Here is a 23,470-nt window from a genome sequence, read left to right as displayed (position 1 = left end):
ACACTTCTCCCACCGCCCGGGACCTTCCCGCGCGCTCTCTCGCGCCACACATCATGGCGCCCCCCAACCATCCGGGTACACCTGGGCGCGGCCATGCCTCTCCCCACCAAGCCCCACCCCCTCGCCCATCCCACGCCTCCCATTGGCCGGCGACGCCGCGCGCGCCCCGCCCATCACGGCGCGCGCCCTCATCCGGGCACGCCTCGCCCCCGCGCCAGGCCCCGCCCCCTCAGCGCTATTGGTCGTTGGCGGTTTTGCCTGTGCGGCGTCGCCCCCTGGCGGCGGCGGCGGCGCGCGGCGCGGCGGGCGCGGGTCCGGCATGAGCGAGGCGCGGCTGAGGGCCGGGCGCGGCCCCGGCGGGGCCCGGGAGCCGCAGGACAAGGTGCGGAGCGGCCCCGGGGAACGGGGGTCACCGGGGGGCGGCAGGGGGCGGGGGGAGCCGGGGGGCGCGGGGCCTGCGCGCCGCGGGGTCCCGCCGGCCCGCGGTGAGGCCGCCCTGCGGCCCCCGGGCTGCCCCGCGCTCGGTTCACTGGCCCCGGCGGAGCAGATCCCGCCCGAGGGGCTGTTTGCAGGAGCGGCCCCGGGGCGCGGAGGTTGTCTGGGGGATGGCTCAGGTGGGGTCACGGACCTTCCCTGCGGGGACAGCGCGGGGCCCGCCAGGCCAGCGCCAGGGAGCGACGGGGGGCCCAAACCCGCCCTGGGACCCCCTAAAGCATCCCTAAGGAATGGTAGGGAGGTCCAAACCTGCCCTGGGACTCCCTAAATCATCCCCAGGGAACGATGGGGGGGCCCAAACCTACCCTGGGACCCCCTAAATCCTCCCTTAGGAATGGTAGGGGCGTCCAAACCCGCCCTGGGACCCCCTAAATCATCCCCAGGGAGTGACAGGGGGTGTCCAAACCCGCCCTGGGATCCCCTAAAGCATCCCTAAGGAATGGCAGGGGGGTCCAAACCTGCCTTGACACATCCTAAATCATCCCCAGGGAATGACAGGAGGGTTACAAACCTTAGGAAACCTTAGGGAAGGGTTTGGGACCTCCTAAATGATCCCCAGGGAAGGAGCTGGGAGTTCCAAACCCCTCAGGTTCCCTTCGGGAAGGGTTTGGGACCTCCTCAGCCATCCCCAGGGTTTAATGAGGGTTGGCATCGCCTTTTTCCAAAGAGAAAAGTTTCCTTTTCACGGCAGGAGAGGCACGGGGAGCAAACCTGGCTCTGTTTCCCTGTGCCATCCCTGCTGTCCCAGCCCCGAGCCCGCCCGGATGCTCAGGGTTTGCTCCGTGAGTCATTTGTCACCCTTTGTCACCCTCTGTCACCCTTGTTCTCTCTGCTCCTGCACCTCCCCAAAGAGGAGGGGACCAGGAGGGGCAAACAGCCAGGGAGAAGTTTGTGAATGACGTGTGCAGGGTGAGGGGGAGCAGGAGCTGCAGGGAGCAGCAGTTCTTGCCGTGCTGGGCTTTGATGCACTCACCTCGGGCTGGTCCCTCAGCCCCCGGCAGCAGCTCAGAGCAGCACCAAATCATCAGGCAGAGCTCTCCTGCAATTTAAATGCAATTTTAATGCAATTTTAATGTGATTTTAGTGCGGTTTTAGTGCGATTTTAATGCGATTTTAATGCCAGTTCAACACCTGCTGGAGGCTGTGCGGGCAGCTTTGGGGGAACTTGGTGGTGCTGATGTGGTCAGGGAGGGATCTGGGACAGAAGTGCTGGGAGTGGCTCACCCTGGAGGCTGTGCCTCCCTCACTGGAGCTCTCTGACACTGGGCAAGGAGCTCTGAGATGGCTCCAGCTGTGCAGAGGGTGAGACCTTGAGCTGTGCTCACCTCTGCAGCAGAAAACCTTCTGGGAGTTTTGTATTCCATTTTTCCGTGCTGGGAGCTGGAGGACTGGCAGGGCTGCTGCACAACAAACTGGCTGGGCCAAGCTGGGATCGGCTTTAGCTGCCCCTAAAGAAGGTCAGAGGACAATCCTGTGCTCTAAAGAAGGTCAGAGGACCATCCTGTTGTCTCCACGCCGTGTTTTCACGTGCAGTGAACCTTCTGAAGGAGGTTCTGAAGGAGGTTCCTGTGACATTTCCTTCGAGCTGCTGACCTGGGGTGTCCTTACTAGAGAAAGGCAATGTTCCTGTTGTGCTGCTCCCCATCAAACAGCTCAAAATGAATCGCAGGAGGGGAGGGAGAAAAAGCAGTGAAATGTTCCCAGGCAGCGAGGAACAGCTCCTCCAAGGTGCAGAATGGGATGTTCCATCCCAGAAACCACAGAGAATTTCCCCAAATTGCCAAATGCAGCTGCAGGGAGGTTACCAGGGGGCTGATCCTCGGCGGAATCCTCGGTGTGCTGCTTTCCCTGCTCCGTGGCAGGGTTGGATTTCCTGCCCTGGATTCCCTGCCCTGGATTTCCTGCTGCAGTTGTGTTTTTAGTGCTGGAGGAGCCTGGGAGCAGCAGAGCCACTGGTGTGTGGAATTCCTGGTGCTCTGGGCTCTGTGCAGGTGCTCGGGGAGGGGACGTGGCCACTCCTTCTGTGTCACACTCGGAGCCCTGCCAAGGGGAGCCATCCAGCATATTCAATGTGACAGAAACCCTGGAGGCTTCTGGAAAGAGCTCTGTGCTGGCAGAAATGCCTTTTCAGTGGGATGTAAACATCAGGATCGTGCTGGTTTGGGCTTGTTGCCAATTTTCTGTTTTGGCAAAACACAGGGAGAGTCTGGTTTCACTTTGTGCTGCTCTGCCCCTTGCTTGGTGTGCCAGCCCTGGTGTGTCCCCTGGGCTGCCTCAGGGGATCCTGGGTTTAAAAATTACAGCTTCTTCTGGAAAACATTGAGGTTTTCATTATTGGGCTAAAGAGGGGAGAGGAATGGGGCAGTTCTCTGGATGTAAATTAGGAATTAAAGCCCTTTCTGGAAAACATTGAGGTTTTCATTACTGGGCTAAAGAGGGAAGAGGAATGGGGCATTTTTCTGGATGTAAATTAAGAATTAAAACCCCTTCTGGAAAACACTAAAGTTTTCATTATTGGGGCTAAAGAGGGGAGAGGAATGAGGCAGTTTCCCCCATGTAAATGTGGAAAACATTGAGGTTTTCATTACTGGGGTTAAAGAGGGAAGAGGAATGGGGCAGTTCTCTGGATGTAAATTAGGAATTAAAGCCCTTTGTGGAAAACATTGAAGTTTTCATTACTGAAGCTGCTCGGTTTGTATTAATTAAATTAATTGTATTTGCTTTGATCCTGCAGAGGTGAGAGCAGAGGTGCAGTTGGTCCCTTCTGTTCCAGCTGTCAGTTCTGTTGCCTGAAAAAGCAACTCCATTTCTCTTTTCAGCATTTATTTTACAACATTTTCCATCACAGCTTTTTGTTGAAATCTGGCAGGAAGTCTAAATAAAATAGTGCCTGGCTCCAAGGATAGCACCTAAATAATGGCATTTCTGGAGCTAATTTAATCTGCCAGCCTTGGGTACTTAACTGGATATCTGTGTTGGGCAGAAGATTTTTTGGCAGGGAGAGAGCAGGCTTGTTTCTATGGCAACTGAGATCATGTCGTGGATATTTGTGTGAAAAATCCGATGAGAAAACCCTCTCAGAGTGAGCAGAGATTTCTCACCAGCCTCTTGAAGGAGTGGAGTTGTGTAAAGGAAGCTTAAACAAACTCAATTTTCTGCGTATCCTTCCTTCAGGGTGAGGAAATACCCGTTGGCAAACGTTGCTGAGAGCTGTTGGTTTCGTGGACAGGAAAAGTGAGCAGGTATCTGGATTTTCCCAGCTCTGGTTCAGCAGCCAGGAGAGGCAGCCCTCGCACAGATTTGGGGTTGGACTCTTTCTCTTCATCATGACTTGTGCAGGAATCAAGGAATTGGGATAAATTCTCATCTGGATTTTATTCCTGCATCCCTCTTTCCCCATTATTCTGTAAGAAGCTTCAATCCTGAGATGATAAATGGAAGGAGGAGCCCTGGGCTTGCCTGCAGGGTTGGAGAAAACCAACAAAATAGCCCCAAATTGGTTAAACCCCCCCTGGCTGTGAGGGCAGTGCCCTGGGATGGTGACTTTGGAGGGGAGGTGTCCCCAGGGCAGTGCCACAGCTGGGTGGCATCACCCCAGGGTGCATCAGCTCAGGCTCAAACCCGTTACTTAGCACCCACTCAGCTGCTTCAGCTGATGATTCGTAGGCTGATGGGGGCAATTTGCATAAAAGGTATAAAAATAGTGTCAATTAGCCAGTCCTAGCCTGTATGTGGCACAAGGTCCTATAAAATCTGAGGGATTCAGGGGGATCTGGGGAGTGAGAAGAGCTCATTCCCAGTTCAGGGGGATCTGAGGAGGGGATCAGGCTTTGGAGGGGATCAGGCTTTAGAGGGGATCAGGCTTTGGAGGGGATCAGGCTGAACAGGGATCAGGATGTGACAGGGATCAGGCTTTGGAGGGGATCAGGATGTGACAGGGATCAGGCTTTGGAGGGGATCAGGCTTTGGAGGGGATCAGGATGTGACAGGGATCAGGATGTGACAGGGATCAGGCTTTGGAGGGGATCAGGATGTGACAGGGATCAGGATGTGACAGGGATCAGGCTTTGGAGGGGATCAGGATGTGACAGGGATCAGGATGTGACAGGGATCAGGCTTTGGAGGGGATCAGGCTGAGCAGGGATCAGGCTTTGGAGGGGATCAGGCTTTGGAGGGGATCAGGCTTTGACAGGGATCAGGCTGGGCAGGGATCAGGCTTTGGAGGGGATCAGGATGTGACAGGGATCAGGCTGGGCAGGGATCAGGCTTTGGAGGGGATCAGGATGTGACAGGGATCAGGACATCAGCTCGGTTCCACCGTCACATTCCTCATTCCTGGAGCTTTCCTTTCATCCCCTCTTGGCCAGCACTGGCAGTGAGGCCGGCATAGCTGCTCTGTCCCTCCCTTCTGCTCTCTGAGCACTTTGGGAAGCCTCTGATCCTGCAGGCAGCAATTTCCTGCTTTGACTTCGGGGTGCAAAGCTCAGGGGTGCTGCTTGGGTCCTTTTAGCAGGCTGGAGAGCTGTGTGGGGTGAGGGACACTGGGACTGGGTGAGAAACGTGCTGGAGGATCTGGAGTTCAGCCTGGGCTGGGGAGAAGCTGAGTTTGGTCTGGCTGGAGCTATTCTGATTGCTCCCAGGGGAATTCTGCAGAAATCCTTTTATTGGAGAGCACACTGCCATGGGAGCAGGGGCTGCAGCTAAATACAGAGCCCAGATTGCCCAAAGCCTGACCTGTGCTGGCCCAGGAGATGCCAAATCTGTGCTCTCCAGGGAGTGGTATAATTTCCAGTCTCTGCCTGCTGCCTTGTGGATTTGTGTTCCCAGCTGAGTGGCACTACATCTCCCCAAAGTCTGAGCTCCAGATGGGTTTTCTGGGTCAGTTAAAAATCCCCTGAGAGAAAAGCCAGGTTGCATCTCACTGCCCAGAGCCGTGTGAGGGCTGGCAGAGGTGTGGGGCTGGGGGCAAACCCAAAGCCTCCCTCCCCCGTGGGGGAGGGAAAGGAGGAGGTGACACTGGGTGCTGCTGGCTGGAGCTCTGCTCATCCCTGGGAATCATCTCTGACATCACTGAGGTATTTTTAGCTGCCTCCACCTCCTTGTCCTTCTCTGAGTTCAGAGCCTGGCCTGCAGCCACTGACAGGGAATAACTACCTTTTCCTGCTTTAAATAAGGGAGCAGCTCCAGCCTTGCTGAGCTGCAGGCACCCCAGCCATGTTTTGGAGCTCTGCAAACAATGGGAATTCATCCCCTGGAGCCTCGTTGTTTGCAGAGCTGCCAGCATTTGGCAGCTCGGCTCCCCCTGTGCTTTTCCTGCAGGCAAAGTCACTTTTCAGGGCATTTCAGAGGCCAAGGGCACGGACTCTGCCTTGCTGGATGCTCCCCAGGGAGTGCCCTTTTCCTTCTTTCCTTCCTGGCAGGAGCAGGACGGAGCTGTGCTGCTGGAATCAGGGGCAAGCTGTGGGTTTGTCCCTGCCCAGGGGCTGGGCCAGAGGGAAAAGTGCCCCTGGGAAGGGCCAGGACTCACCTGGAATCCCCTTCCCAGCCCTGGCAAAGCTGCCTCTGCTGGGTCTGTTCAGCCCCAAGCACAGGACTTGGCTCAGGGCTGGCTGGGGAGCAGTCCCAGGGGCAGGGCAGGTGTGGGAACCCAGGACATCCCTCTGGCTGCCCTGGCTGTCCCAAGACCCTGGCACGAAGTCAAAAACACCTGTGGCTTTGATTTTAGCCTGTGGAAAAAACTGCCAACTTTGTGTGAGGAATTACAAGCCACAAGGGTTTGAGTAGTGTGGTAATTGAGTTAACACAGGGTGAAAAAGTGGAATTTTGGGGTTTTTAGAATGGGGTTCAAGGGGACAAGATGGAGGGATTTGGGTGTGTCCTGGCCTTGTTCTCCTTCTCCTTGCCCTCCATGTCCTGGTGTGATGGTGACACTTTTCACTGTCTAACACAGATGACAGACATTGGCACGTTATTGTAAACATGGCACACGTAGTTTTGGGTATAAAATGGTAACACCACTAATGCTTTTTTTCTTCAAGCCAGGTCTCATAAGCTCTCAGAGATAAGCATTATACTCTTGATAGCTCTGCTACCTCAGGTGGCATAAAAGTAGCAGGATGGCTCCTGTGACAGTGTTGGAAACAAAAAGTTTTAATAAAAGGCAAAATAAAAAAGCTCTTTATAGAGAAAAACTGAGCCAGGGCAAGAGGTTCTTGCTGCTGCTAAAACACTTCAAAAAAGCGATTTTCTTCTTTTGTTCTCTTTTCTGGTGAATTGCTTATGGGGGACTTTTTGGCTCCTGTCCAGTTGGGTATCCTTAAGTTTGAGGTGAAGTCCCCAAGGTCCTATGAGATGTCTTTTAACCAGATTGAGGAGAGAAACTTCTGGGCTTTTGTCCTTTTTAAGGAGACAAAGGGGAACTTGTTTACTCCATCAACAAAGAGCACACTCCTACACACCAGCCCAAGGGGGTGGGAGTCTGTGGCAGACTGGACCTGCTAGACAGAGCTCAGCTCCTTGAGAAAGCATGTTACAAATAAGAGAAATAACCTTGAGAGGCATTCTGACTCCTTTGGCTGTGTGGGCTGGGCAGCAAGGACTTCTGCATTCCCGGGGTCACCTCGACCTCCAGACCCCCGAGAGGCAAGCGTGTCCCTCTGCAGCACCTGGGGTTTCTCCTGACCACAGGGGATGCCTGGGCCAGGGTGATAAGCCAGGCTCTTCCTTCCCAGCTGCCTGGGGATGGGCTCAGTGTTATTTTTAGTCTCCTCAAGCACCCAGTGTTTCAGGAATCTGTCTGCAAGTCTTAAGCCTGCCCACTTGGAGGCCTTTCTTCCTGGCTAATTTGGGCAGTGCTACATTCTCTGAGACCTGCCTGGGGATTGGGACCTTGTGAAAATTCCTGCTAACAAGCCCTGGAGCACTTGGAGATGCTTGTTAATCAGCCTGGAGGCATCTGTGGCTGTGCAGGGGGAACAGGCCCTGTTCTGTGCCTGCTGCTGAGGCTGAGGGACCATCAGAACCCTCCTGGATGCCACTGAAACACCTGAGGGTGCTTCTCATGTGTTTAGCCCTGGGTGATGCCCAGGATATTTCCTTCTCCTCCCTCTATGGTGCAGAAGCCGGGTGCTGGTAAGTGTTGGGGCCAGCCCAGAGTGGCTGCTAAAGCTCCTTGGCTCTGTTTGTGCTGCAGGAGTCCGAGTCTGAGAACAGGCTGGATGGAGAGACAGCGTCAGACAGCGAGAGCAAGTCCGAGTTCGGGGGTTCATCCCCAGTGCCAACCTCAGATGACACCCCAGAGGTGCTGAACAGGGCCCTCTCCAACCTGTCCTCGAGGTAAAAACACTCCCTGAGCAGGGCTCTGTCCATCACTGTCCATCCATCACTGTCCATCCATCATTGTCCATCACTGTCCATCCATCACTGTTCATCCTGTTCATCCATCCATCCTGTTCATCCATCACTGTCCCTCCATCCTGTCCATCACTCCCTGGGCAGGGCTCTGTCCATCCTGGGGCTGCTGGAAGTTGGAGGAGCAGCCTCTCCCCATCCTCTCTCTCTCCCATCCTCTCTCTCTCCCATCCCCTCTCTCCCATCCCCTCTCTCCATCCCCTCTCTCATCCCCATTTTATGGGAGTTCACCTTGCAGCTTGCCCGAGGGGTGGGAGAGCTGCAGAGCAGGAGCAGAGGCTGCCCTGGCCCGTCTCAGTGCCCTGGCAGGTGCTCAGCTCTCTGCTGAGGTGCAGCTGCTGCAGCCAGCCCTTATCAGCACATCGAGGTCTCTGTGCACTGCTGAGAGGAACTTTGGGGTTCCCAGGGCTCTCTGTCCTTCCTGTGGCACACAGAGAGCAGAAGTTGGTGTGGCTGCCTTGCTCTGCCTTGTCTTTCTCTGATGTTTTCCTTCTCCGTGGCCCAGATGGAAGAACTGGTGGGTGAGGGGCATCCTCACGCTGGCAATGATCACCTTCTTCTTCATCATCATCTACCTGGGCCCCATGGTCTTGATGACAATTGTAAGTGCTCCAGGGAGGTGTCCTGACCTTCCCTGCAGCAGGGGGAGGTTGCTGGGGAGCTCAGGGCCTTGTGTTCCAGAGATCCTGGATTCCTCTGTCCGTGGAGAAAACCAGAGGAATCTGCTGCTCAGTATTTGCAACTCACACAAGAGTGTGTGTGCAGAGGAAAGGGGAGGGAAAAACAACACCCTGAGCATCCCAGGTGGGATTGGGAGGGAAAAACTCCATCCTGAGCTTCCCTCCTGGGATTGGGAGGGAAAAGTGACACCCTGAGCTTCCCAGGTGGGACTGGGAGGGAAAAGTGGGATTGGGAGGGAAAAATAACACCTTCAGCTTCCTACGTGGGAGTGAGAGGGGAAAAATGACACTTTGAGCTTCCCAGGTAGGACTGGGAGGGAGAAATGGCACCCTGAGGTTTCCAGGTGGGATTGGGAGGGAAAAATGGGATTGGGAAGGAAAAATGGCATCCAGAGTTTCCTGGGTGGGCCTGGGAGGGAAAAACTCCACCCAGAGTTTCCCGGGGGGACAGGGAGGGAAAAACTCCACCCAGAGTTTCCCGGGGAGGGCAGGAAGGCTCCTGCAGGGCTGGTGGCAGCTGCTGGAGGTGCTCTGCAGGTGCCTGCAGGTGTCTCCTCAAGGGCTGAGGTGTTGAGCCCCAGGGGTTCAGTGCCTGCATGTCCTTCCTGTGCAGGTGATGTGCGTGCAAATCAAATGCTTCCACGAGATCATCACCATTGGCTACAACGTGTACCACTCCTACGACCTGCCCTGGTTCAGGACGCTCAGCTGGTGAGTGAGGGGCTCTCACCTGGGCATCCACCTGTGCACCCAGCTGGGCTCTCACCTGGGCACCCAGCTGGGCTCTCACCTGTGCACCCAGCTGGGTGCTCACCTGGGCTCTCACCTGGGCACCCACCTGGAATTCCTTCCCAAAACCCCACTAACCCACCCCAAAACCCCACTAACCCCACTCCTGCTGGTGTGAATTATTTCCCCTGTCCCCAGGTACTTTTTGCTCTGTGTGAATTATTTCCCCTGTCCCCAGGTACTTTTTGCTCTGTGTGAATTATTTCCCCTGTCCCCAGGTACTTTTTGCTCTGTGTGAATTATTTCTTCTACGGGGAGACGGTGACAGATTATTTCTTCACGCTGGTGCAGAGGGAGGAGCCGCTGCGGATCCTCAGCAGATACCATCGCTTCATCTCCTTCGCCCTCTACCTGACAGGTGGGCACCAGGGGATCTGCCAGGTGGGCACCAGGGGGTCTACCAGGGGGAGATCTGCCAGGTGGGCACCAGGGGATCTGCCAGGGGGGAGATCTGCCAGGTGGGCAGCAGGGGCAGATCTGCCAGGTGGGCAGCAGGGGCATCTGCCAGGTGGGGAGATCTGCCAGGTGGGCACCAGGGGCATCTGCCAGCTGGGCACAGAATCCCCTCTGCTCCCCGGGGACGCCAGCAGTGGCCAGTCTTGCTGTGGTGGTGCTGGAAAATCCTCACAACGAGAAGAAAACCCCAAAATCTTAGTGGGGCAGCCAAGTGGTTCATCTGGCCCAGGGCTGCGTGGTGTGGCTGCAGGGCAGTGCTCCTTGAGCCCAGATCAAAGGCTCATAAACTATTAGAAAATATAATAATAAAATATAATAATATTTTAAAAGATGTACGTTTTAAAAATATAAAAATGTATTTCTGTATATCAATATAATAGATATTTATATTTAAATATAATATTTTATCTAAATATATATCTAAAAGATATAATTATATAATTATATATTTATATTAATATTTTTATTTAAATATAAAATAATATTTTACTTAAGTATATATTTTATATTTAAAAATATAATGATACATATTTATATATAAATATAACAATACATGCTTACATACATAACACACATAATATATAATATTTATATTTGAATATAAAATATTTTACTTAAATATATATTTTATATTTAAAATTATGATACATATTTATATATATACATATAATAATACACATGATACATACATAATACTCATTATATATATATTTTTAAATATCAAATAATATTTATGTAAATATATATTTTCTATTTAAATTAGAACAATACATATTTATACATATATTTAATAATACAAATATCAAATAATATTTATCTAGATATATATTTTATATTTAAAAGTATACTGATACATATATATAAAAATAGATTAATACATAATATACATTCATAATACACATTATATATATAATATTTATATTTTACTTAAATATCAAGTAATATTTAAATATCTATTTTATATTTAAAAACATAATGATACATATTTCTATATAGATATAATAACACACATTATATACGTAATATTTCTATTTTTATTTAAACACAGAAGAATATTTTGTTGCAGTCTGACCCACAGGAGTTTGGGTTCCTGGCTGCTGGAGGCTCACTGCCAGCTCTGACTCTGCCCCTGTCTCCCCTCAGGTTTCTGCATGTTCGTGCTGAGTCTGGTGAAGAAGCACTATCGCCTGCAGTTCTACATGGTGAGCTTCGCTTCGGGGGCTGCTGGGCTCAAATTCGTGTTCTGGTGAGGTAAAAGTCATGTTCTGGTGAGGTTCAAATTCGTGTTCTGGTGAGGTAAAAGTCATGTTCTGGTGAGGTTCAAATTCGTGTTCTGGTGAGGTTCAAATTCGTGTTCTGGTGAGGTTCAAATTCGTGTTCTGGTGAGGTAAAAGTCATGTTCTGGTGAGGTTCAAATTCGTGTTCTGGTGAGGTTCAAATTCGTGTTCTGGTGAGGTTCAAATTTGTGTTCTGGTGAGGTAAAAGTCATGTTCTGGTGAGGTTCAAATTCGTGTTCTGGTGAGGTAAAAGTCATGTTCTGGTGAGGTTCAAATTCGTGTCTTGGTGAGGTAAAATTCGTGTCTTGGTGAGGTTCAAATTCTTGTTCTGGTGAGGTTCAAATTCGTGTTCTGGTGAGGTTCAAATTCGTGTTCTGGTGAGGTTCAAATTCGTGTTCTGGTGAGGTAAAAGTCATGTTCTGGTGAGGTTCAAATTCTTGTTCTGGTGAGGTTCAAATTCGTGTTCTGGTGAGGTTCAAATTCGTGTTCTGGTGAGGTAAACGTCATGTTCTGGTGAGGTTCAAATTCGTGTTCTGGTGAGGTAAAAGTCATGTTCTGGTGAGGTTCAAATTCGTGTCTTGGTGAGGTAAAATTTGTGTTCTGGTGAGGTTCAAATACTTGTTTTGGTGAGGTTCAAATTCGTGTTTTGGGGAGGTTCAAATTAATGTTTTGGTGAGGTTAAAATTCGTGTTTTGGTCAGGTTCAAATTTGTGTCTTGGTGAGGTTCAAATTAATATTTTGGTGAGGTTAAATTCAGGTTGGAAAAGCTCAGCCAGAAGCCCAGCCTTCCTGCTCAGCTCTTCCTCCAGCACTGAGATGTTCTTTGGGAGCTTGGTGCCAGGAGAGCTCAGCACGAGAGCTCTTGTCCTGCACCTCTGGCTAATTAACAAGCAGCTAATGAATGAACAAACGAGCTTTGTGAGGGGTCCTGAGCGGGCTGTCCTCTCCTGCAGTTTGGCTGGACCCACGTGACGCTGCTGATCGTGGTCACCCAGTCCCACCTCATCATCCACAACCTCTTCGAAGGGATGATCTGGTGAGTTCTGCTGCACCCGAGCTGCTGGGAAAAATAAATCTGTGTTCTCCTGGGATTCCTGTGTTCTCCTGGAATCCCTGTGTTCTCCTGGGATCCCTGTGTTTTTCCTAGAATCCCTGTTTTTCCTAAAATGTCTTTTTGTTCCTAGAATCCCTGTTTTCTCCTAGAATCCCTGTGTTTTCCTAGAATATCTGTGTTCTCCTGGGATCCCTGTGTTTTCTTGGGATCTCTGTGTTTTCCTGGAATCCCTGTTTTCTGCTAGAATCCCTGTTTTTTTTCTGGAATCCCTGTGTTCTCCTGGAATCCCTGTTTTTTTCTGGAATCCCTGTGTTTTCTTGGGATCTCTGTGTTTTCCTGGAATCCCTGTTTTCTGCTAGAATCCCTGTTTTTTTTTCTGGAATCCCTGTGTTCTCCTGGAATCCCTGTTTTTTTTCTGGAATTCCTGTGTTCTCCTGGAATCCCTGTTTTTTTCTGGGATCCCTGTGTTCTCCTGGGATCCCCTGTCCCAGGTTCCTCCAGGCCCAACCAGCCTGGGACACTTCCAGGGGAGTCCAGGACCTCTGCCCTGAACAGAATATGGAGATTTTGGGGGGGTCATGGAGGTTTTGGGGAGTGTATGTCAGAGCAGAGGGGGAAGTGCGGCGGTGCCTGTTGGGGATTGGGATCCCGAAGGAGTGATCTCACAGGAGTGATCCCAGTCCCACAGGAGTGATCCAACAGGGGCTATCCCAGTCCCACAGGAATGACCCCAATCCCACAGGAGTGATCCCAATCCCACAGGAGTGATCCAACAGGGGCTATCCCAGTCCCACAGGAGTGATCCCTCAGGAGTGACCCCAATCCCTCAGGAGTGACCCCAATCCCTCAGGAGTGATCCCAATCCCTCAGGAGTGATCCAACAGGGGCTATCCCAGTCCCACAGGAGTGATCCCACAGGAGTGACCCCAATCCCTCAGGAGTGACCCCAACCCCACAGCATGACCCCAATCCCTCAGGAGTGCTCCCAATCCCACAGTGTGTCCCCAGCCCCCCAGCGTGTCCCCAACCCCCCAGCGTGCCCCCTGTCCCCGCAGGTTCATCGTGCCCATCTCCTGCGTGATCTGCAATGACATCATGGCCTACATGTTCGGCTTCTTCTTCGGCCGCACGCCGCTCATCAAGGTTTGCGCTGGGGGTCGGGGGAGCGGGGGGATCTGGGGGGGATTTGGGGCATCTGGGGGAATTTGGGGGGATTTGGGCTCCCTTGGGCTCCCCCAGCTACATTATTATAATAATAATATATAGTAATAATAATGGTTAGTGCATATGTAATATATCTATAATAATAATATTATAATAATGGTTAGTATATATATATAATATATATAAAATAATATATTTAATATATTTATATGTTATATATAATATAATATGTCTATAGTAATATAATATATAAAAATAGTGGTTAGTGTATGTGTAATATATCTATAATAATATAATAAGAATGGTTTGTATATATATAAAATATAATGTGATATATGTATTATATTTAATATAATATATATGTAATATATATTATATAATAGATCTATAATAATATTATATATCATTATAGTGGTTAGTGTATATGTAATATATCTATAATAATAATGGTTAGTGTATATGTAATATATCTATAATAATAATATATATAATAAGAATGGTTAGTGTATACGTTTATTAAACATTTTTTTCTAGATAGTTTACATTTTTTCTCTACAGATTTTCATGGGATAGACTTCTTATTTTTATAGGTGTAAATTGTTTTACTTACAATTTCTTTTCCTTACAACTTTCTTTTCTTTTCCTGTTACGTAAATTGATTTTTGTATTTTTTTCTTATGGGGTTAAGCAGATTTTTCCTGTTACAGGATTTTATTTTCATGGGAACTTATTGGGCTACCTTAGCTGGAGTAGTAAGGCATGGGTTTTACCTTTTTTTTGTAAAATTTTACCTGTGAGTAACAAACTGACCAAACTCCTCCTCAGCAGCTCACAAGTGAGGAGGGGCTGCAGAGATTATTGAATTTTTAATAATTTGAATTTTTGAATAATTTGAATAATTTGAATTTTTGAATAATTTGAATAATTTGAATTTTTTTTTTATATTTTCATTTCTCTGCTCTCTCCCTGGCAGCTCTCCCCAAAGAAGACCTGGGAGGGTTTTATTGGAGGATTTTTTTCCACCGTTCTCTTTGGATTGCTGGTGAGTGTCCATCGTGGTTCTTCCTCCACAGGAGCTTTCCCTTTCTTAGGGTGTTCTGTTTAAAAATGCAGTCAGGTTTGGATCTCTCAGGTATTTCACCTTTTCTTGCTGCCAGGGTTTGAATTTTTCAGATATTTCATCTTTTTTGGTCCCAGAGTTTGAACCTGTGTCAGATATTAAAATTTTCTTGCTGCCAGGGTTGAATCTGCGTCAGATATTAAACTTTTCTTGCTCCCAGGGTTGAATTCCTGTCAGATACTTCACCTTTTTTTGCTCCCAGGGTTTGAATCTCTGTCAGATATTAAACTTTTCTTGCTGCCCTGAATCTGTGTCAGATATTTCACCTTTTCTTCCTCCCAAAGTTTGAATCTGTTTGAATACTCTGTCAGGTATTTCACCTTTTCTTGCTGCTCAGGTTTGAATCTCTGTCAGATATTAAACTTTTTGTGCTGCCAGGGTTGAATTTCTGTCAGATATTTCACCTTTTTTGGTCCCAGAGTTTGAACCTGTCAGATATTAAACTTTTCTTGCTGCCAGGGTTTGAATTTCTGTCAGATATTAAACTTTTCTTGCTGCCAGGGTTTGAATTTCTGTCAGATATTAAACTTTTCGTGCTGCCAGGGTTTGAATTTCTGTCAGATATTAAACTTTTCGTGCTGCCAGGGTTTGAATTTCTGTCAGATATTAAACTTTTCATGCTGCCAGGGTCTGAGGTGGTCCCTGGCTGTGCGGGCACTGCTGGAGTCTGGCGCTGCAGGGAGTTTCTAACCCCTGTGATGGCAATAATTCACCATTTCCCCTCTGCTGCTGCAGGGTGGTGCTGTGCCTGTTTGGGGGCTGTGTTTGGGGGGAATTCCATGCTCCTGGAGAGCTGTGCCCTGTTTTTGTGACCCTCTCTGTGGCTGCCCCTCCGCCTGGACTGCAGCCTCGCTGTTCCTCTGCCCTTAGCCAATTACTGCCACTCAGTAATTACTCAGCAATCTCCTCAACGAAGCTGGGAGAGTGCTTCCCTCCTCCCTCACCTCTTTGCACGGCCTTTCCCCTGGAGGAAGCCCTGAGGGAAACACGAGTCCTGCTTTCTCTCTCTTTCCCTGGAGCTGTCCTACGTGATGTCGGGGTACCGCTGCTTCACCTGCCCCGTGGAGTTCAACAACGACACCAACAGCTTCACGGTGGACTGCGAGCCCTCGGAGCTCTTCCAGCTGCAGGAGTACAACATCCCCGTGGGGCTGCACTCCGTGCTGGGCTGGGTACGACCCTCTGTGCCCCTGGTTCTTGTTCTGTGGGGTGGGACCGGCAAGGGCAGAGCGGGGCTGTGGTTGTCAGAGCAAAGGGGGGAGCGCGGCGGTGCCTGCTGGGGATTGGGATCCCAGAGGGGTTACCCCAAATCTGCTGGGATGTGAAGCCGCCTGAAAGCCAGCTGAGCTAAAGCCTGGGGGGCACAGCAGGAGGGGCAGGCACTGAAGGTGCTGCTGTGCTCTTTGTGCTGCAGAAGACCGTGCGGATGTACCCCTTCCAGATCCACAGCATCGCCCTGTCCACCTTCGCCTCCCTCATCGGGCCCTTCGGGGGCTTCTTCGCCAGTGGCTTCAAGAGGGCCTTCAAAATCAAGGTGAGGATGGAGGGATTGGGGGGGGTCACAGATTTTGGGGGGGTCATGGAGGTTTTGGGGAGGTCACGGAAGTTTTGGGTATGTCTTGGAGGTTTTCAGGAGGGCACAGAGATTTTGGGGAGGGCATGGAGGTTTTGGGGAGGTCATGGAGGTTTTGGCAAGAGCATAAAGGTTTTGGGGAGGTAATGGAACTTTTGAGGTGGGCATGGAGGTTTTGGGGAGAGCATGGAGATTTTGGGCAGGGGATTGAGGTTTTGGGGAGGGCATGAAGATCTTGGGGAGGTCCTGGAGGTTTTGGGGAGAGCATGGAGATTTTGGGGAGGGGATTGAGGTCTTGGGGAGGAGATACAAAGTGCTGCCCCTCGAGGCAGTCCCAGAGCTCCAGGGGAAGGGAGGTTTGTTCAGAGACAGATGAAATGCTGGAGCAGGATCTGGGTTTTTTGACCAAAAGGGAAGAGACCTTAAGAATTTAACCGTGATATTCTAAACCCTGCTGTGGTGCAGGTAGGGGAAGGAAGACCCAGCCAGGAAGTTTTGCAATCTGAGGTTTCCCTTGATGTTTTGCAGGCTGGTTTCACGTATAAACAGCCTGTGCTCAGTTAAGATGCCTTGAAAGGCAAGGCAGGGTGGCAGCAGATAAACATTTGCCTTCCCTGACCTTCAAGCAGCAGAGCTGCCCCTCAGGCTCCAGCAGAAACTTCCAGAAGCAGGGAGAAATTAACCCCAACGTTTCCTTGGTCTGACTTTGCCTTCTGGCCAGGGCTGGGGCAGGGGGTCAGTGTGGTGTGTGGGGGCACCAAGGGCAGCACAGATGCTGGGAAGGGCTCAGTGGCATCCCTCTGCTCTGCCAGGACTTTGCCAACACCATCCCGGGCCACGGGGGGATCATGGATCGCTTCGACTGCCAGTACCTGATGGCCACCTTTGTCAACGTCTACATCGCCAGCTTCATCAGGTGATGCTGGGCTCTGATTCCATGGCTCATAGAGGCTTGATTAACCTCTTCATTATTTGGTTTTTATTAAGAAACCCATTGTTTTTATAGACAGTCACCATACAGGTAGACCCAACTGGTCCTTAACTTAAAACATTGTTACTATTGGTTGTCGCTACTGGGCACGAAATGAGTACACAGAAGCTTGGTAAGTTCAAAGGAGAAAAAGAGAAAGTTTTATTCCAACATCTGGTATTTATAGAGTTCCAAAGGTGAATTACCACCTCTCCAACCACACTGGTCAAACCAACAGTCCATCAATTCTCTCCTCCCACAAAGAAGAATGTAAAACAATCATTATTTACATGAAGAGTACGTGAGAACTCCAGTAGAAATCTGTAAATCATTATCATTTTTTATCATAAAATTATCATTTATTAAATCATTATCATTTATTATCATAAATTATTATTAGAAGGCTAAAGAAGTTTTATGAGAACTTTAAAGCTTTAAAAAGAACTATAAAAGAAAACACTTTTAAAAATCAGGGCAACAATTGGTTAATGAACAAACCACTCTTTGGTGGACAGATCTCCATGGCACATTCCACGTGCTCACAGTACCAGGTGCAGCAAGGTCAGAATTGCTTCTCGTTCTTTTCTCTGACCTTCTCCAACTTCTCCCAGCCTTTCCCCAGCACAGTGCCTGGGAAAGGTGTGTGTCGCTATTGGACATGAAAGGAGTGCACAGAAGCTTGGTAAGTTCAAAGGAGAAAAAGAGAAAGTTTTATTGGAACATCTGGTATTTATAGAGTTCCAGAGGTGCCCGTGGATTGGAGGATGGAATTACCACCTCTCCAACCACACTGGTCCAAAGATCAATCAACCCTTTCTCTCCAGCCACAGAGAAATGTGATGGATTCACAGTCCTCTGCAGACAGGCTGGGTTTTGGGTTTGGGGGCTTATTTTGTGTTTGCAGTTCAGCCTTTGGAGTCCATTTCTGTCGTATCATGTCCTTTTCTGACCCAGAGATGGGGTAACTGAGAGGTGTTTTTAAACCTTTTATTCCATTTCCAGTCTCACGTGGAGAGTGAGACAATACCGATGTTATAATTCACACCACCACAATCAGAGGTTAACTATTTCCTAATTACAATATATTATAATTAATTATTACATTACATTACATTACATTACATTACATTACATTACTATATTAATATATTATAGTGTATATTATATTATATTATATTATATTATATTATATTATATTATATTATATTATATTATATTATATTATATTATATTATATTATATTATATTATATTATATTATATTATATTATATTATATTATATTATTTTCTTTAGCCACACCATCCTGTAAATGCCTTAAAGCCAACCATCTAAAATTCCCCTCGTGGGTCCTACCACAGTGCATTTTCACAGTTTCATATTTCTCCAAAGCCTCCAGCCTTGTTTGCAAGGCCACCCTTGGACACTTGTTTCCATTTCTGCCTCAGCAGTGTCTTCCCTGCAAATTCAAGTCCCACATCCCAGGTGGAGCTGGGCTCCTGGGGGAAGGGAACGTTCCCTGGAACACTCTGGAATTGCCCTGCAGCCCCGTGCTGACCTTGCCTTTGTGTTCCAGGGGCCCCAACCCGAGCAAACTGATCCAGCAGTTCCTGACGCTGCGGCCGGAGCAGCAGCTGCACATCTTCAACACGCTCAAAGCACACCTGGTGGACAGGGGAGTCCTGGGCAGCCCCGAGGAGGCGTAGGCACGGCTGGGACAGGACTGAGAGCACAGCGGCCTCCTCCAGGAGCTCCTGCCTTGCCTGATGTCAGACAGTAACGAGGCCTCATTTCACTGTAACTTTTCCTCCTTTCTTGGTAAATGTTCGCATTTGTGGTTTATTTTATTTTATTTTTTTCTAAATAATATATTTATAGAGCTTTGGTTCAAACGAGCAAATCTGGGGTTTGTAGCTGAGAAGGAAGGAGTTGAGGCTCGGGAGGGTTGGGTGGGGCAGGAGGGTGTGGCTGTCCTGCTGGAATGTTCTGGCCCTCCTGCTCAGGGTGGCAGCTCTGGGGACCCTCCTCCTCCTCAGGGACAGCTGGGGGTGCAGTGGGAGCTGCCCCAGCAGTGCAGCCTGGCACAAGGAGGAGGATCCTGTGCTCACCCAGCCCCATTTCCACCTGCAGCTGCTCCCACCTGCTGCTCCTGCTGTGCCTCTCACATTCCCTCCCTGCTGGGCTGATGCTCTGGCAGATCAGATTTTTGTAGCCAGTTAAAGCAGAAACAGGTTGGGCACGGGGAGCTGAGGAAGTGGCAGCTGCGTGGGGAATGTGGGAGGTCCAGATTCCTCCAAAACCCATGGGAGTAAATGAGTTTTGGAGAGCGTTGAAGTTTCACTGAGCAATTCCTGCCAGGTGAGAACAACCTTCAAACACCTTGGTTTGTTTCCCCCCCATTAAATAACCTTTAGAAACCACACTTCTTCATTTCTCCAAGCTTGGAAACCCCACACTGGGATATTTGAAGGAGCCTGAGGGGCAGTTTCCAGCCAATTTCCTTGCTGGGTGGGCTCCAGCTGCAGCTGGGGGTTTTGTTTTCTTTCAGGGATCATGTCTGTTTGTTACTTGAGTTGTAGAAGTCGTGCTGCTGAGTTTACCAAGGTCTGTGTTGCATTTCAGTCTGGGTTCATTTCTCTGCAGGCTTCTGTCCTGCTTTGCTCACTGAATCTTGTCAGAAATAGTTTGTACTTTTATTGAAGTACTTTCCTTTATTTTGTCATACTTTTTTATTATTTAAAAACAAGAGCCCTAAAGATTGTAAAACTTTGCTTTTTTTTTTTCTTTGTGACCAGATACCATCCCCATTTACACCTCATGCAATGTTCCCAAACATGAGGTGACTCTGATTTTCCTTCTTTCCATAGTTTGTGCATGGGAGAGAGAAACTTTCCCTTATTTTAAACTGGGGTGTGAGTGACAGGGAGAGCTCCTGCAGAAGTTACATTGGAGTTTGAAAGCAGTTGCTGCCACAAACCTTTAGCCACATGTGGCCCTTTCCCTGCTGCGAGCTGGCTTGGCGTCAGCAGAAAATAAACCACCTGAAAATGCCCCAGATTCAGAGCTTTCCCTCCATATTCTGGTTTCCTTTACCCTGAGTGTGTGTAAATACACAGCACAGGTGCCAGCCTCTCTCCTGCAGTGCTGGGCTCTGCTCTGCCTCCCTGGGCAGGAGCTGTGTGCCCCAAATTCAGGTGTTTGGTGGAAAGCACAGGCTACAGAGCAGGCTCTGCTCTTACAGAGCATTCCCAGTGGCAAAGTTCTGCACCGAGCAGTTCAGGACTGCCTTTGGTGTTCACACACATTTCCCCTGCTTGTGGATTTCTCCTGTGGTTGCTCCCTTCCAGCTGGAATTAGGTTTGTTCTCTATCGATGGAACAAATTCTGGCGCGAGCCCCTGATACAGAAAGCGCAGAGGAGAACAGAGGTGCTTCCACCTGGCCGTGCCCAGGGGCAATATTTGGGCTGTGTTTGATGTGGCTTTGCCTGAGTCCAGCCAGGCAGTGCCAGGGGGGCCTGGGCCAGCTGGGGCTCTCTGGACTCTCCCTGCCCTTCGCCAAAATCCCTTCTGGTGGCTGTTGCTCACAGGCAGAAGTGACAGTGCTGATAAATATCCCAAAGCTGTGCTCTGTCCCTAGTGAGAAATCCCCTCGGTGGGTCCTTAGTCTCCTGCTGGTGTGCTTTAACCCTTTTGTCGCTGTCCTGTTGTGCCAGCAGGGCAGAGCTTTGCTGCAGCTTTGGGGCAGGCTGGGCTGTCAGTGCTGGATGTGGGCACTGGAGGGCAAAGCAGCTCCACGGAGCAGCTGGGGGAGCAGCAGAGCTCTGCCTGTGGGTGGCTGCCTGCTCAGAAACGGCCTGAACAGAAACTGTTCTGTGATGAGAAATGGCCTGATCAGAAAATTTCCTGATGAGAAAATTCCCTGGTCAGACAATGCCCTGATCAGAAATGCCCTGGTCAGAAAATTCCCTGGTCAGAAAATTCCCTGGACAGACATTCCTTGATCAGAAAATTCCCTGGTCAGAAAATTCCCTGGTCAGAAATTCCCTGATCAGACATTCCCTGATCAGACATTTGCTGGGCTTGGGATTGTTGTTGTGCAGCTGAACTCACAGGGTGGGGAGTTTGGGTTTGGGATGGAGGGGGGGTTAAAATCCTGTCCCACCTCCTTTGTCATGGGCAGGGAATCTCCTGCAGCTCTGCCCTGGGCACTGCCAGGGCTGGGGGTTGGGAAGGACGGGAAGGTTTGGGAAGGATAGGAAGGTTTAGGAAGGACGGGAAGGTTTGGGAAGGATGGGAAGGTTTGGGAAGGACAGGAAGGTTTGGGGAGGATGGGAAGGTTTGGGGAGGATGGGAAGCTGCTGCTCCTGGCTTTGCCTGTTGCTGGGGTGGAACTGGTGCCCAGGGAGGGCAGAACCCTCTGTTCACCCAGCCCCGTGGCCCTGCAGGGCCCTGGGGATGCTGCAGCTCTGGGGATTTGGAGGGCACAGAGGGACCCCAGGGACAGGGCAGCTCTGCAGGTGCAGGGCTGCAGCTTAGCCTGGCACAGAGAAAGGTTCAGAGCAGGGAAAGGGGAAAGGGAAGGGCAGAGCGGCAGAGGGGAGCAGGGGTTTGTGTGTGTGGGCTGGGAGGAGGGGACAGGACCCCGTGGGAAGGTCCCAGGCTGGCGTGGGAGCCACCAGTGTCCCCGGCCACCAGCCAGGGAGGTGGCAGTGCCATGGGGAGGGGACACTGGGCACCCCCAGGGGTTCTTAGGGGCTGCTTGGGTTTGGACACGGGTTTGACCCACAGCTGGGCCAGGTCTGTGGACACCTGGGTGGGAATTTTGCTTTTCCCTGCCTCGTTGTAGCCCAGGTGAGGCTGGCAGGGCCAGCCCCTGCTCGGGGAAGCACCAGACCTGGGATCAGCCTGGGTGAAAATGAATTCCCAGGGTGAAACAGAATTCCCAGGGTGAAACAGAATTCCCAGGATGAAACTGAATTAGCGGGATGAAACTGAATTAGCGGGATGAAACTGAATTACCAGGGTGAAACTGAATTACCAGGGTGAAACAGAATTCCCAGGGTTAAACAGAGTTACCAGGGTGAAACAGGATTCCCTGGGCTGAGGGGCAGCTCTCGAGTGGAGCTGGGATCCTGCAGCATCCCCAGAGCTGGGCTGTGCCATCCCAGTGTCCCCTCCCAGGGAATGTCCCCTCCAGGGAATGTCCCCTCCAGGGAATGTCCCCTGTGTGCAGGGAGCCCCCAGGCCTGGCTGGGGGGGTCCTGTCCTCTCCCCCTCCCCTGCCTGGGTGCTGGGAGCAGGGCAGGGCTGTGTGAGCCCGGCCAGCCCTCCTGGGGACAGCTGTGTCCCCAAGGGCCCTGTGGCAGCCCCGGGTGGCAGCTGTGCAGCCCAGTGCAGCTCCTGCAGCCCAGTGCAGCCCAGTGCAGCTCCTGCAGCCTCTGCAGCCCCTGCAGCCCTGTGCAGCCCCTGCTCTGCAGCCTGGCCTGTTCTTTCTCTGTGCATCGTTCTTCTGGTTCCAGTTCTAGCTGCACACGTAGAGTTGCCTTCCTTTGACCGAATGTTGGAATGTGAAATATTGTATATTTCAAAGTATTTACCCTATTTATATACTGTATGTTACTGTTAAATAAATATAAATTCCATTACCTGTGGGGGAGTTTCATTCAGCGCTGTGGGTGCTCCACGTTTCCCAAACTGGCATTCCCTCATTCCCTCTCCTTCCTGAGGGATTTCCTGGAGAGGGGCAGGGACACATCCTGAGAGATCCCACGTTCCCTGGGGGGTTTGTGGTGACCCCACAAACCCAGGCTCACCCTGATGGGTGCTTGGCCCTGCTCCCCCTGCAAACCCAGCACGATTCATTCCACCTGCAGATTTCACTGGGAGTGGGGAACATCCCTGGGAGCTCCTCTTCCCCTGGGTCACTCCTTGATCCCAGCCCTTGCTGGGGGTCAGGAGGGCAGAACCCTCTGTTTACCCAGCAAAACGCTATTTTTAGCTCTGCTGCTATTTTGTCTGTTTTTCTGACTTATCACCTCAGCCTCAGATGCCTCTCAGGGCTTCCTGTCCCTGCAGAAATTCAGCAGCAGCAGCAGAGCTTGGTGGAAACTCCAGCAGGTGCCTCCAAACCCAACTCCCACCTCCAACAAGGGCAGCAGTGTTCAATGTTCAACAATATCCAGTATTCAGCAATAATCAGTATTCAGCAGTGCTCAATATTCAGCAGCGTTCAGCAATGTTCAATATTCAGCAATATTCAATACTCACTAATATTCAATATTAGCAATGTTCAATATTCAGCAGTGCTCAATACTTAGCTATGTTCAGTATTTAGCAATGTTCAGTTAGCAGCCAATTCCGGGAGCAATTCCTGGAGCAGCCAGTTCCCAGTTTTTCTATTTCCCAAGCCAGACCAACCTGGAATTTGGGGTTCAGCCCAGAGCAGGCTGCCCCCAGGGGTGCCCGGGACAGAGTTCCCTTTGG

The 23,470-nt window shown here is 50.3% G+C and overlaps 1 protein-coding gene across 2 annotated transcripts; it reads left to right on the top strand.

Annotated features, from left to right (window-relative positions):
- The first annotated feature begins 301 nt into the window (after positions 1 to 301).
- CDS2 (CDP-diacylglycerol synthase 2) lies at positions 302 to 22,632 on the top strand. 2 transcript variants are annotated; one of them, XR_008440827.1, is made up of 14 exons: positions 302 to 382; positions 7,688 to 7,830; positions 8,411 to 8,507; positions 9,199 to 9,296; positions 9,593 to 9,732; positions 10,974 to 11,032; positions 12,061 to 12,143; positions 13,217 to 13,304; positions 14,299 to 14,367; positions 15,465 to 15,617; positions 15,860 to 15,979; positions 16,831 to 16,934; positions 18,563 to 21,228; positions 21,267 to 22,632. XR_008440827.1 is itself a non-coding variant. In XM_054000665.1 (13 exons), exons 1-13 carry the CDS (start codon positions 320 to 322, stop codon positions 18,690 to 18,692), a joined length of 1,347 nt encoding a protein of 448 aa, XP_053856640.1. In that variant the 5' UTR covers positions 302 to 319; the 3' UTR covers positions 18,693 to 22,632. The 2 variants fall into 2 exon arrangements, 1 of the variants encoding a protein (XP_053856640.1); XM_054000665.1 differs by having other exon boundaries at positions 18,563 to 22,632.
- The last annotated feature ends 838 nt before the right edge of the window (positions 22,633 to 23,470 follow it).

The sequence above is a fragment of the Vidua macroura genome, chromosome 28 (genome assembly GCF_024509145.1).
Source record: "Vidua macroura isolate BioBank_ID:100142 chromosome 28, ASM2450914v1, whole genome shotgun sequence".
Taxonomy (NCBI): Eukaryota; Metazoa; Chordata; class Aves; order Passeriformes; family Viduidae; genus Vidua; species Vidua macroura.
The sequence above is the reverse complement of the archived record's forward strand: the minus strand, read 5'-3'. Positions and strand labels throughout refer to the sequence as shown.

What these genes read in the sequence shown, in the direction of transcription:
- CDS2 (XM_054000665.1), top strand. Translation starts at nt 320, where the DNA reads ATGAGCGAGGCGCGGCTGAGGGCCGGGCGCGGCCCCGGCGGGGCCCGG. An exon ending in TGGTTCAGGACGCTCAGCTG is followed by an intron (nt 9,297 to 9,592) that starts GTGAGTGAGGGG and finishes CCCTGTCCCCAG; the next exon opens with GTACTTTTTGCTCTGTGTGA. An exon ending in TGCACTCCGTGCTGGGCTGG is followed by an intron (nt 15,618 to 15,859) that starts GTACGACCCTCT and finishes TTTGTGCTGCAG; the next exon opens with AAGACCGTGCGGATGTACCC.